Source organism: Peromyscus eremicus, chromosome 2, assembly GCF_949786415.1.
Source record: "Peromyscus eremicus chromosome 2, PerEre_H2_v1, whole genome shotgun sequence".
In the NCBI taxonomy this organism is placed as follows: Eukaryota; Metazoa; Chordata; class Mammalia; order Rodentia; family Cricetidae; genus Peromyscus; species Peromyscus eremicus.
Window position 1 is genome coordinate 62,122,135 of NC_081417.1, and position 14,026 is coordinate 62,136,160.

General features: G+C 49.8%; 1 protein-coding gene and 1 non-coding gene across 2 annotated transcripts in view; both read right to left on the minus strand.

The window, feature by feature from the left end:
* Positions 1-1,159: 1,159 nt before the first annotated feature.
* The window catches only part of Ubap2 (ubiquitin associated protein 2), an 88,442-nt gene continuing 75,575 nt past the window's right edge, over positions 1,160-14,026 (minus strand). The window contains exons 16-30 of the mRNA XM_059254134.1: positions 13,616-13,788; positions 12,676-12,889; positions 10,710-10,749; positions 8,892-9,084; positions 8,112-8,181; positions 6,534-6,705; positions 6,326-6,417; positions 6,002-6,049; positions 3,643-3,721; positions 3,248-3,453; positions 2,837-2,936; positions 2,646-2,753; positions 2,453-2,520; positions 2,169-2,363; positions 1,160-2,081 (exon numbers count right to left, since the gene is read on the minus strand). Of these exons, the coding sequence (XP_059110117.1) occupies positions 1,986-2,081; positions 2,169-2,363; positions 2,453-2,520; positions 2,646-2,753; positions 2,837-2,936; positions 3,248-3,453; positions 3,643-3,721; positions 6,002-6,049; positions 6,326-6,417; positions 6,534-6,705; positions 8,112-8,181; positions 8,892-9,084; positions 10,710-10,749; positions 12,676-12,889; positions 13,616-13,788 (1,854 nt within the window). The 3' untranslated portion in view covers positions 1,160-1,985. The remainder of the gene's footprint in view (positions 2,082-2,168; positions 2,364-2,452; positions 2,521-2,645; positions 2,754-2,836; positions 2,937-3,247; positions 3,454-3,642; positions 3,722-6,001; positions 6,050-6,325; positions 6,418-6,533; positions 6,706-8,111; positions 8,182-8,891; positions 9,085-10,709; positions 10,750-12,675; positions 12,890-13,615; positions 13,789-14,026) is intronic.
* On the minus strand, positions 9,644-9,722 carry LOC131905450 (small nucleolar RNA SNORD121A). The gene has a single exon (XR_009377959.1). It is a non-coding gene; the product is annotated as a small nucleolar RNA SNORD121A (small nucleolar RNA).

The following is a 14,026-nucleotide window of genomic DNA, read 5'->3' on the forward strand; positions in this document are numbered from 1 at the left end:
CCCCCTCCCGCCCTGATACACAAGGTTTACATTTACAACTAAAAAGATGCAGATGCAATTCAACTGAAACCAGCGGACACACCTGACTTTAATAGTTTTCTTAGCTAAAATTGTAGATGGATTTTCAGTTTAACTTATGAGAAAAGTTTATCCGATGCATTTTGTGTTGACTCCCCCTTAGTGATTTGATTTTGTCTTTTTCTGCCCATCTGTCTACTAATAAAAATGTGAAATAAAATACACCTGTATTGCTACTTCCCCATGGGTCATCGCCCTTCCCTCCATGTTAAAAAAAAATACACCTCACTGTCACCCCGACAGGTCTCTGCCAAATAGTTAGAACTTGGGCTCCACTACCTACCTTCAGTCAATAAGCTCTTTTAAGATTCTTCAAGGCCTTTGTTGAACTTGCCTGAGGGGGGTTGCCATTCTCCCTGGGCAAACATTGTGTGTTCATTGTCAGAATAGAACGAAGCAAAAGAACGAGTCAGGCAGCACCATGCTCAGTCCCTCGTTCAGGAAGCCAAGGGACAAGGACTGTCACAGGAGACACAACATGAGCAGGCCAGGAGCCTAAGCTATGGTCGACAGCTAACAGGTGTCTGATGGCTGACCACTGCTCCTGGCTGTAATGATGTCTGTCACTGTGACCCCCAAATCCTCCAGACTTCAAAGGTGGTCCCATTTAAGTAGACATGGCCCACTTCAAACTCACTAATCCCCCTGACTCTGCCTAGGTCCTGGGATTATAGGGACATGCCCTTAGGCATTTCACTTAGCCTAGTCTGAAATAGAGCTATGACACTTCAGGATACTGAGCATCGTCTGTCCCCAACCCGACTCAACAGTTACCTATCTCACAGTGAAAGCAAAGGACAGGCCCAGACAGCTCTGGGGCCTTGAACACTGGCACGTGGCTTCCTTTCAGGTCATTTGGGATTTGGACAGCACTACCCTGAAACTCCTGCTCTCTGGACCATACAAAGATGGCCCCGGGTCCCAAGTCTTACTAAGGTGGCCAGAAAAGGCACATTAGCTTTCATGAGTACGGCCTGAAGAACAAGCGCAGAAGGAGACAGCAATTCAAGTGGCCGTCCCTGGGAGGTCGGTCCAGGGACTCTCCCAAACATCTTTAGTCACAGTACGCAGAAACCCAGCATGCTCTCAGAACTTTATTAGGTGGAGTTTGGGTGAGAGAAAACCCTGAACAGTTGCCTTTCTGGTTCAGGACAACTGGTATAGACAGAGGAGCCTTTGTTTGGAGACAGGCTTTCACTGAGATAGAAGCAGATCTTGGATTTCTTTACACGGGAGCTGACTGGCTGAACATCTCTGAGACCCAGTTGGGATTCTTTTTTGGATGGTTGGTCAAAGGCAAGCCCCTGGGGCAGCAGACCAGAAGCAGAAGGCCTTGCTGCGCAGGCAGACAGGTGTATGCTGGATAGGGTCATCTCTGCTATTCCCAGATTCAGATTTGTTGGAGGGGGGCCATGACAAGTGACAAGAGGATCAGTTGCTCAAAACCAAGTATGAAGCATTACAGAGGAGAGAAACGTAATGGTTCACAGGGAATGAGATAAAGAAAAGTCGTGATTCTTCATTGGTACCTGACCCCAACCCCCCACCACCAGTCCTTCAATGGCACACAAGCAGCCCGCTGAGCTGAGCTGGGAACCACGTGCAAGGCCTGAAGGCAGAGAGGCGGGGGTGGGGCTTGCTTCCTTGGCTACATCGAGGGTGTCCAGATGGGGAGAGCACACTTTTATGCTACCTGGTAGCCACACCCCAGCTCCTCCAGGCTTCTATCACATTTACAAATACATACATAAATACATTACATACAATAGTGGGTCTGGGAGGCAGGCTTCCCACAGAGGCTCAGCTGACAGTTACGTCTCAGAATTCTAGGAAAGGGCACCGGGTTCCCAGAAATGTGCTCCATGTGTGCTCTCCTGCCCAAGTGCCCACCCTCTTTTTCTCAGGGTCTAGTTTGTCCAGTACGGAGAGTTGCCATAGGTGGGTTTGGAGGCTTGAGACTTGGGCTGCAGGGAGCTGGGCTGGCTGCGCTGACCAGAGCCACTCTGAGGAGGAAGAGGAGAAAAGGCTGTAAAGGCTGGCACAGAACCCCCGGCCCACGGCAAGGAGGCTGCCTCCATCACTGCGCTCACCGGGGGGGCATCCTGCGGGAGGTGGTGGTGCAGCAGCTGGGAGTGAGGCTGCTGGTGGGCCGGCATGATGTGCAGGAAGGGTGCAGGTGCATAGCCGGGGGCCGCGCCAGGGGCCAGGGGCCCAGTGGAGCCCAGGGCAGAGGGCAGGCTGAAAGGCGGGGGTGTCCCTGCGTGAAATCCCTGCTTGTCAAACGTCTGCAGGACAGAGGTGACAATGAGAAGGGCAGACTGAACTAGACTTCCCTCCCCTCCACCTGCCCACCCCTGTACGCCCCCCTCCTCACCTGTGTCTTGTTGTAGACAGAACCAGTCATATCCGGTAGGCCAGTGGTGCCTGAAGACACTGATACTCCTAAGAGCAAAAACAGTTGTTCCCCTGGCATTCAGGCCAGTTCCAGAGACCCCGGGGTAGCCCTGCCTCAGCCAGACACGAGACAGTCACTCCAGGTTCTAGTCCTGGAGAGGGGATGACACTACCTTTAGCAGGCCCGGATCCAGCCGACTTGTTGGGTGCCTGGGATGATCCCCCATAGCCGCCCTTGGTGTAGTCTCCTGCTGCTGTCCCCTGGGTCAAATCGTCATAACCTGCATGGCAGGACACAAGAGGCATGTGTGGGCGAAGCAAGCCTGGCCTACCGTGGGCCTCTCGGGACAGGGCCCGCCTTTACCTGTGCTGTAAGTATGCTGCCCATAGCCACTGGCCTGCTGAAACGGGGTAGGGGGAGTGCTGAGGGTCACGCCATGCTGCTTCGCCGAGGTTGGCGGGACCTAGTGGGACGAGCAGGTGAGGTTGGAGTGTAAGAATAAGACAAAGAGGAGATCAGGCAGTCTGGGCCAGAGCCTCCAGCAAAACCAAGTCATAACCAAAAGGCCCAGGATTTTCCTAAGTGGAATCCGTGATGGACCTAAAGGCAGCTGGGGAATGGAATCTGACCCTGAGCAATCCTCAAGAGCAGATGTAACTAAATGGGGCTTGTGGATGGCCACACTCCTACGACTGACAGATGCTGGAAAACATGCCCAAGGTTTCAAGCTTGGAGGAGCCCACAGCCCTGGGAACCATCTGCAGAAATACTCACAAACATAGTGGGCCCATACTGGAAGGCACTGGGCACGCCTGTGTAGTAGGGGAGGCCGGTATAGCTGTAGCCAGGTGGCAGAGCAGGATTCAGAAAGGGCTGCTGTGCTGTGTGGTGGGTCTGAGACTGGCCCTGCTGTGCCTGAGCTGGTGTTGTTGGAGGAGCAGGGGATGCAGAGTCTCCTCGGCCAAACTTAGTGACATCACCTAGAAGAACACCACACCTCGTATCCAGGGCAAGGCCAGGCTGGCTGTTACAAACAGGAATAGGTCTAACTGCCAGCTCACACTCACACCTTCAAGCACCCCAGCCCTTCTGCATCCACCTTCTGGCCTCCTAGGACTAGCCACGGGCCAGCCCATCACCTCCCACTCTTGCCCACTGAGCCAACTAACCTGAATACGGATTATTAGCTAAACTCCCATCTCGGCTGGCAAGGGCTGTGGGTGCTGCAAAGGGAATTCCATAGTAATCCTAGAAAAGACCAAGGAGACTCCCTGAGCAAATGGTCTCACCCACCCTCAGAGAGCAGATCCAGCAGGCCCAACAAGCATGGGCACTCTGGGGGATGGCATACGCAGAGTACCCGTGACAGGCAGCTGTCCCAGAGAGCTGCAGGTGTGACAATACCCTCAAGTGTGCACAGCCCGGAACCCCTGCTTCAGCTGACAACAAACCCTAACGCTTGTCAGACAGAGGCAATCTCACACGACTTTTGTCACCACACGTGGAGACCTGGTAAATGCTATGGACCAACCCAACTCTACTGTGAGACTCTAAATGAACAGCCACTGGAAAGGCAGAGGAGGAAAGCCTGGAAGGCTTACCGGGGGACAGGGAGCAGTGCTAGGTGGGTACAGAACCCAGGTCTAGGCCCTAACAGTCTAGTCTCTCCCAATTCATTTAGCTCCAGCAACAATGGCGCTGCCCAGAGTCAAACTCAAGAATGTCAGCTGCAAAGGCTAAGAAGGTCATGCTCTACGGATGAAGAAATGCTTCCCTGGCCGGTACCACCCAGGGTTCTGGGCTGCCCTAGTCCTGAGTTGAGGTCACACCACACAAGAGCACCGCTACTGGGAACGGCACGCGCATCCTTTCACTGCAAGCCTGGGTAAGCTCCAGGAAAAGCATGCAATTCTCAACTAGAATTCCAAAAGGCACAGGAAACGGTGGGGAGGACACCCAGAAGGGGGAGCCCTTTTCACATAAGAGGAGGAAATCCAAAGGCAGGGAGAGGTTTAGTCCCAAAAGGAAGCCTAAAATATGATCCAAGGAAAACTCGAAAGCTGTTTCCACTGTGGGCTTATAGGAGATGTCCTCTAAGATAGAACTTTTAAAAAGAAAAAGTAAGGGCTGGAGAGAGAGCTCAGAGGTCAATAGAACTGGCTGTCTACCACTAACTCACATGGAGGTTCACAAATGTAACCAGTTCCAGGGATCTGATGTCCTCTTCTGCCCTGTGGCACCAGGCACACACAACGTACAAGCAGGCCAAACATGCATACACAGGACATTAAGGAAGGAAATGGAGACCCAGGAAGAACCCCTATGGCAGGATGACTTCATCTGTGAGTGTCATCGCTTCAGGCTACTCTTGGATTCTACCCAGGAGCTCTCTCTGCCTCTGAAAAGGACTCCAGCAGAAGGAGTGAAGGTGTACCTGCAGCTGTACACTCTGGGTGGCCTGGACAGGCAGCAAGGTGAAAGGGTGGTGTGTGTGTGTGTGTGTGTGTGTGTGTGTGTGTGTGTGTGTGTGTGTGCACACACATGCACCTACACTTGGGTAGAAGTCTCTTCCTCTGAGGAACATGAAAGGCCACAATCTATGCCTGTCACTGACCGATGCCCTAGAAAATACCAGGCTGAGACCAGCTATGCAGAGGGCAATCCTGCTTCATGAGGGCCCATTCCGGGTTTCCCTGCTTATCACTGCGGCTTTGCCACAGACCCATTCTTTTATCTCTAGACCCGGAGTCAGAACAGACGACCCTGGCCGACAGTGAGGCCAACAGCACAAGGGCCAACATTCTTGCAAATAAAGGTGAAAGGCTAACCCAGAAGGCACTTTGATAAGAAGTCAGCCAATTCCTGCCCGTCATTCCCTACAAGCAGAAGGGCATTGTGAGTGTGGCCATCGGCCACTCCAGCCCAAAGGAATCCTGGTGTCCTGAGATGAAGACAGGATTCAATTTCTAAGAGCAACTCTCACGTGATGTTTGCTTGTTTGTTCTGAGACAGGACCTTAGCATGTAGCCTAGGCTGGTCTTGAACTCAAACTCAGACGAATGCTGTGATTACAGGAATGTACCTCCATGTTCAGCTGTTCATAGTTTTGTTTTCGAATACAGGGTTTCTCTGTATAACAGTCCTGGCTGCCTGGAACTCAGTCTGTAGACCAGGCTGGCCTTGAAGTCAGAAATCTTCCTGCCTCTGCCTTCCTAGTTAGTGCTGGGATTAAAGGGGTGTGCTCCACCACAAAATGGAGCAGGAAAATAAGGGACTAGATTGGGTTCGGGGCATGGCTTACATGTGCTCTTGTCTGAAGTCTCAAATTTCCCCAGGATAAGCACTGCTCCCTTATCTGCCAAAAGAAATGCTCAAACCAAGCACAGCACCCCCAGACATAGCTTCTCAAAGGTGCTATGGGGGAGTCCCATGGCTGAGGTCCCGCAGGCCACAGACGGTGGCAGTCAAGCAAGGGAAGGAGGAGCCCTGAGTCTGCTGCCCAGGCCCACAGAGCCACTCTGTACTCACCATTGGCAGCCGAGACTGCAGCATCTGGAGCTCATCATAGCTGTAGATCTGCGGGAGAATCAGCGATACGTTAGGGACCACACACCAAAGCCATGTCGGGGGCCAAAACAGACACACTCAAGAATGGGACCTGGGTCAGGTGCTATAGGAACAGATCCTGTCTACGTAGTCTAGGAGGAGGAAGACACACACACACACCAGGTATTAGGTGGACAGAGACAGAGAGATGAGCTGCCTCAGGTGGGCAGCTGTGGCCTAACTCACAACCCCTCACCAGGTCCTGCAAGGTACCAGCGCCTGAGCCAACCAGTTCTATGTGCTCACCGGGTAAGCAGGAAGCAGTCCTCCAGGGCCCACGAGGTACTGATTGTGTAGCAGAGGAGGCACCCCTTGAGGCAGGTTTGGGGGCGCTTTGCCTACAAAGAGGAAAAATCACTCACTTCACCATGGGGTGGCTCAGCTGTTTGGGGGTGTAGGCAGAGGTCTGGAAGATCACTGTTGAGGGGGCAGGTAAGGGGCTTGGAGTACACACCTGAGGTCACCAAGGCTGTGGCCCTGGTACTATTGCTGGGCACGCTCACAGTGGTCCCACCCAGGCACAGGCTGCTTCCAGGCAAGACGACCCCTGAGGATGGGGCACTTGGGGCAGAGGTTGCTGCTGTTGAGAAGGTGGCTGATGACGGAGTGCTCTCCACACTGGCATGCTGGCAAAACAAAAGCCGAGACATGTGGATTTCACAGCAAGGAAGATGGACTCTCCCGGGCAGTGGGCAATACCAGCACTCGGTGACTACAGGGCGGTGAGTCACTCTGTCGTAGGGGCAGTGCAGCCTCTAGCTATAGGGCCAGATTCAGCCACCAGGACTCAAAGTGAACACCAAGACGACTAAAACTGGGCTGGAGGCTGGTCATGATGACACACATCTTTATTCCCAGTACCTCAGAGACAGAGGCAGGTGGATCTCTGGGAGTTCCAGGCCAGTATGGTCTACAGAGTGAGTTCCAGACCAGTTTGAGACTGTCTTAAACATAAACCCCAGTGGTTAAGAGCATAGACAGCTCTTCTAGAGGGCGAGTGTCTCTGCTTCTACCCCAGTACCACAAAAATAGCAATCAGGTGTAACTAGCCCCATGGAAAGGGCAGTTTGCTCTGCAAGACAAGATATTGAGAATCCGCTTTTGGAGACAGAGAGAAGAGAGGTATCTGAATACACTTACAACAAAAACAAACTATTTATAGGGTACTGGAGAGATGGCTCAGTGGTCAAGAATATGTACAGCTCTTGCAGAGTTTTGTTCCAAGCCCCGTTATCAGAAGGCTCACGACCAACTGTTATGCCAACTCCAGGGGCTCCAATCCCGTTTCTAGACTCACTGGGTACCCGCAGTCACACACAGATGCACACATACAAATAAGATAGTTCGGTGATTGAAAGCACTGGCTACTCTTACAGAGGACCTAGATTTGGTCCCTAGCACACACCTGGTGTCTCAATCAACTGTAGCTCTAAATGCAGGGAATTTAATAGCCTCTTCCTGACCTCTGTGGAAACAGGCATATATATATATACACCGTGCACACACACAAATGTGAGCAAACACTTAAGGGCATTCCCTAGCTGACCCTCCACTTTGAAACTCTCCTAGCCTGGATTTCTTGATCTTCTGAAAACATCATTCCTCAAACTGTTTGTCTCTAAGCTGTCAGTCAACTAGACAACTAATCACTAACACTAGCAAAGTCCCAATGACATTCATACACAATGGAATGCAACTAAATAATCTTTTAGACCAAGAAGCAGAACAATAAGTTTCCTGCAGACAGAAATTAGAAACAAACCTATTCTTCAACCAAGAAGAACATAAATAAATAAAGTGTAAAATAAGAAAAATCGTAAGAAACAAAATGGTCCCTGCTAACTAGTTGTGTCCTATAAGGAAAGAGCACACTCCAAGTCTTTGAAGACAAGCAAAGCCCTGACACCGAGAAAAAGCCCAGGAGTCCAAGGCAATGAATTATGAGGCCCTGGGTCATCTGAGATCTGATGAACCACTCTGCCCATGACTCACGGCGGTCGGGGGGGACTGTGCAGCAGGGCTGGGTACTTACAGTGTGTGGCGTGCTTGCGGGACGCGCTGCGTGTGCAGAGGACAAGCTGTTCTGGTGGCTGGAGAGGGAGCTAGAAAATAAGATAGAGCGCCACATGTCCAAACAATGGAGTTTTCCACAGAAGCCAAGACCGACCTGGTTTGACAGGCTATAATCAAGGTCAATCCTGCCCTTAGAATCCTGTGGCAAGTCTTCCTTGTGGTCAAAAATGATCCACAGGGCCATACACCGTGATATCTGATACATCCTGGCTTCAATAAATCATCACCTTTTTTGGCTATACTAGAGAGCTCAGAAGACTGAGTCACATGACGTTCTATGTGTGGCCCACATCTAAGAGTCCAGCTTAAATTCCAATCACATCCAGAGTTTGAATCAACTACGTTTGCTCTGAACTAAATGGATCAAAGACCTCTACCCAGAAGGTATGGGTAACAAGCCAATTCCTTTTCCCGTAACCTCTTCCAATAATTTATCTCTGGAATCTGGACAAAGGTGAGTCAGACACACATCATTCTTACTCCACATGACAGTGGCGTGGGTCAGGAACTAGAGCCAGGCAAGGCATCCAGTATCTACCTGCATGTGGCCCCACTGCTTCTCAGGAGGGTTTGGATTCCCCCAGCAGGAACATTAGAAGCAGTTAGCGAGGTTGGATGTGACCACAGCCCAAGCCAGTGGACTACAACCGAACGAAGCCTGCACGCTCCACCAGAGGTGACAAGTGGGTTTGTTCATGGCGTCCCCATCCCCTTCCTTCTCTTGCTGTCCCCCACATACCTGCTAAGCTGAGAAAGGGGGCTGCTGGACAGGTCCCCAGACTGGGACAAGGAGGGCAAAGTGGCAGTGTGCTGGGACGAGGAGGGCATTAGAGCAGTGCACGAGGTGGTGCTGGGAAGAGAGCCCGCAGACGGGAGGCCTGGAGGAGCCTCTGTCGCCGCCGCCGTCTTTGGAGCTGGCAGGGATGTAGTAGCTGCAAGAAACGCACCTCTTCAGCCTCAGAAGCACAGTCCCTAGCTGCTCACGTTCAGATGCGATATACCACACGGTACATTTCCTAGGACAGCGCCTAAGCACGCCACCGGATGGCTGCATTTCTTACAGACAGGACTACATAACCAGATGGGAAGGAAGGGTTTGAACAAAGAACCGAAAATGACCCGACCATAAACCGTCTTGATATGGACACATCAATCCCACTTTCACGACCTGGACACAAGCCCTCAGGAAAGACAGGCCAAAATCGATGTGTATGTAGTGAGACCATTTCCCTTCAGAAGCATGGCCCAAGAGAGTGGAGAGCGGACAGGCAAGAGCTCCTCAGGCGCTTCCATCCACTGGAAAGCAGTGAAGGCCCGGGCTGCCAGAGTGCACTGCACCTCAGGGAAATGTGGGAAGGAAGGGCTGTCCTCTCTCCAGCAGGAAGAATTCACACCAACGTCTACTTGCAAAGGCACAGCGGGCACTTCCTTGGGGTGTGTTTCAGAAAATCAACCACAGAGCAGAGACGACATGGACACAACTGGTGACCTTTGGAAAAGACTCAGCTTGACTGTCATCCACACATCTCAATCAGATATGTGCTTGGAAACACATCATTGTCTTTTCCCTCATGCAGAACTCCCTGTGACGAAGCACTCCGCTCTAACAAGGGGAGCTGAAAGTGGGCAGGGGACAGGTTGACCTGCAGCTAGGTCAACTCCGTTTCTTTCTGAGACAGTCTCATGTAGCACAGGCCAACCATGAACTTCTAAGTAAGCAAGGATGACTCTGAACTCTGGATCTGTCTGCCACCAGCTCCTGAATGCTGGAATTACACTGTATGCCACCACACCCATGAACTTTTGATTCTCACGCCTTCAAGTGCCACCATTACAGGCTTCTGCCAGTACACTCGGTCGGTCAGATGTGGTCCTGGAGATTGAACTCAGAGCTACAGATAGGCTAGGTAGGCACTCTACTGACTGAACTAATATTAAATATTTTAATGTTGTTGGGTGCTAGTTTAATTGGTACGAAATAAAGGGTAGAGTCGGGGGAAGGTGGGTTTGAGGTGATTTGACACTCCTAAGTCTTAGTGTCTGATTCTGAAGATAAAGCATCCAAGAAGCATCTCACCCCAGATTAAGAGGCCAAAGTCACCCCCACAAGCCAAGCTGACTTGACAAAAGTCTCACAGGAAAAGAGAGAGTAAGAACAGCTCAAGAAGGAAGTCTGACATGCACATTGGGGTTCCCAGGTAGTTCAAATTTTATTAACTGGGAAGTCTGAGGTCAGCCCGGATACACAGTGAATAAAACACCCTCTCAAAAGAAATAGTTTTGGGGTGTGGTGTGGTAGTAATACATCTTTAATCCTGGCACAGAGGAGGCAGAGGCAAGCAAAGCACTTAGAGTTCGAGGCCAGCATGGTTTACATAGCAAGCTCCAGGTCAGCCAGAGCTAGGAGTGAGACTATCTCAAAAATAAACAAAAAGTGGATTCCAAGGAAAATGTCAAGTACAGATTTTGGAGAATTAACCACTGATCAATTGGTGGTTTTCAAATTATGTTAGCCAGACTTTCTGTTTTCCACCAGTTGTAATGAGAACATACTTACTGTCTACTGTGTGCTGACTTCGGCCACCACCATGTCCGTTCTACAAAGGACATAGAGAGAGTTAACACACAGACATGTCCAGACAATCACCAGACTGACTCACAATTGGGACTGCAACAACCACATGTACAGTTAACAAAGATTTTACTCTCTCTTTCCTTATGCATCTATGTCTCTCTCTGTAAACGCATGTCACTCAGGGACCAGAAGAACTAGGGGCTGACACACGCCCGAGGTGGCTGCAAAAGCAGCAAGGGCTCTCAACCCTGAGCACGTCTGCAGCCTCCTGTCTCTCTCACCATACAACCGACTTCAGTAGATCATCGCTTTAACAAGTGGGCATTCCAAAAAGCGGACTCAGAACTTAGGGAAGTAACAAGGCTAAAAGCACTCCTAAAACAACTATCAAAAGTTGTTGAATTGATAAAGATGAAGTCCCATTATAACTACATCGTGATACTTTCCATTTCTCATGCACAAATAAAATTTCTAAATTAAAAAAAAGTAAAACTCTTTTCTAAAGAAAGAGTAACTTCCATACCAGGAATATTTCTAAGAAGATGAGATATGATCTTAAGACACGGCTTTTTTGAAGGCACAGACTGGCTTGAAGAGCGACTGTGGTGGGACTGACTGAGACACTAACAGGACACTTGCCTCACAGGCTGGGGAGGCAGCAACAGTGCAGCCAGCAGCAGAGCCCCGGAGGCTCAGACACCATCCCCAGGAGAAGCAGGAACAGAAACCGACGTGCTCTTTAGGATAAAAAAATGTCCAAAGAGGACTGGAGAGCCGGCACAGCAGAAGGGGGGCTGGCTGCTCTTCCAAAGGGTCTGTATTCAATGCCCAGCACCCACAGGTGGCTCACAGTCTAAAAGTGCAGTTCTAGGAGACCCACCACACAGCTCCACATGCTGCACTTCATACCTCTAGAGACTCCTGTCTGTAGATGCTTGCCAACCCTGCCCCTCCTTCTTCTCTGTCTGCCTACCAGCAACTGACAAGACTTCGACATTGTCTGCCCTGCTGCTTTTCTCTCCAACTCTTAACAAAATGGTCCTTCACATTATTTGAATGGTGATATCAAATATTCATCGATCAAGCTATCCTTAGAAACAATAGATTAGTAAACAAAAACCCCAGCACCCCAAACAATACAAGTAAATTCATTATTGTTGGTGGATATTATTAGAGCTGGATTCTAAGACCTTATTGCTATGGCTCCACATGTTACTATCAACTGTCTTACTTGGCTGTGGACCTTGTATACAATAATTCAGACCAGCCAGGCAAGAAGAACCTACTGGTTAATAATGATAAGCCTGTTATGGGGATAACTAATGCTTTCTGACTGGACTTGATGACTGTTCCACAGGAAACAGTTCTCATCTGGTACCACAGGCTGGGGAGTAAAGTACTATTATTGTTTTGATAAACAGAAAGCCCTTTCCCCCAAGCTACTACAATGGGCCAGCAAGATGGCTCTGTGAGGGGTTGAGGATTTTTAATTCAGTGGCAGAGCACTTGCCTAGCAAGCTCAAGGCCCTAGGTTTGGTCCTCAGCTGGGGGGGGGGGGGGGGGGGGGGGATGGCTCCATGAGCAAAGGCACCAGCTGCCAAGCCTGATGCCCTGAGTTACATCCCCAGGACACAAGTTAAGAGAGAACAACTCCTGCAAGTTGTGCTCTTGACTTCCACATGTATATTTCGCTCGCTTGCATGCACGCACGCATTAAATATATATTTGTTTTCCTCTCCTTTTTTGAGACAGGATTTCTCTGTTCAACCTTCGCTGTCCTGGAACTTGCTCTGCAGACCAGGCTGGCCTCAAACTCAGAGATCGGCCTGCCTCTGCCTCCTGAATGCAGGGATTAAAGGCGTGCAGTACCACTGCCTGGCTAGTAAATAAATTTTACAGCATAATTTGCCAAACTGCACACTAACTTCCTGGGAGAAGAAGCACTTACAGCAACAGAGCCTGGAGCTGAATCTGGTGGGTTGGCAGAGCTTTGGTATGCAATCCTGGTATGCACAGAACTCTGGTCATAAGAGGAAGACGTCGTCACTGGACTAGTGGAGCTCAAGGACGAGCTGGTCAGACTGGAGGAGGTAATGACTGAAGTTGTGTAGGTGGAGTTCTGTACAGCACTGGTCATTGGTAAAGAGGCATTCAAAGGGTCACTGAAAAAGAGTACACAGTGTTAGACGCACCCTGGCATCATATGACAGCTTCACCTTACAGAGGAACTCAATGTCACTTTAGAGTGTGATACTAACTACAAAGTTGCATTACAGTCTAATGTATCAGCATTTCCCTCTAGACAACTAATAAAACAATCTCAAATCTTTGTATTTGCAAAATAGCCCACTGAATCAAAATGAGGTGTTGGAGCGCTGTGGGTCACTGGGGAGTGTGCTACTGATACTGTGCAAGTCTGGCCATCTCCAGGTGCTTAGGACATGACTCAATAGTTCTGCTACCAGGAACGTTGTAACACAGCAGTATGATTCACCGCAAGCAAAAAGAGAAAAGAACCTAAATGTCTACCAACTCTGAATGTACCACATTTGCCTAGTGAAATGCTTGGCAACAGAAGCCCACACACAGTATGGATGACCTTTGAAAACTTTTAAGTAAAAGCTAAGGGATGCAAAAGCCACATTTTACACGATTCTAGTTACATGTCACATCTAGATGAGACAAGTTCTGACATACAATTTTTCAATGGGAGGGACAAGACAGGACTAATACAGGTGCGTGCCATAGCATTGTCTGGGAAACTAAGCATGTTGAGAGCTGTACAAAACCATTATTAGATTGTCTTCACCAGATTCTTAGACTCTGTTTTGTTTTCTTTTGCAAAGAAAGGACTATGTTCTGTCACAACTAAACTGTGAGCTCTGTACCTTAAAGACTTCGGGTACAAGCTGATAGGAATCGCATTACTATTTTCACTGGCTGAAGCTGTTGATCCAAACTCAGACAGCGATGGTTCTGATCCAAATTCCAGGGCCCCAAACTGAACATTTAATCCTGTGACATCTGCAGAACCAGGCATTTCCACTGCTGAAGCGGGAACCTGAAAAAGCAAAGCTCTGTCAGGAATAGAGGGCAGGGTCTCCAGGTCTCAAGGTTTAAAAGCAGATGCAAGCAAGTGGCTTCCCTGGACTGCACTGTCAAAGGCTGAGAAAAAGGAAGAAGACAAACAGAACCTTTTAAACAGGGAATGTCCACATGAACATTATAAACGGCTGTAGCGTTGTTAGGGGATGTGTCATGGTAGTCGGTACAAGAGGATACAGCGGTGATGAAAGCAT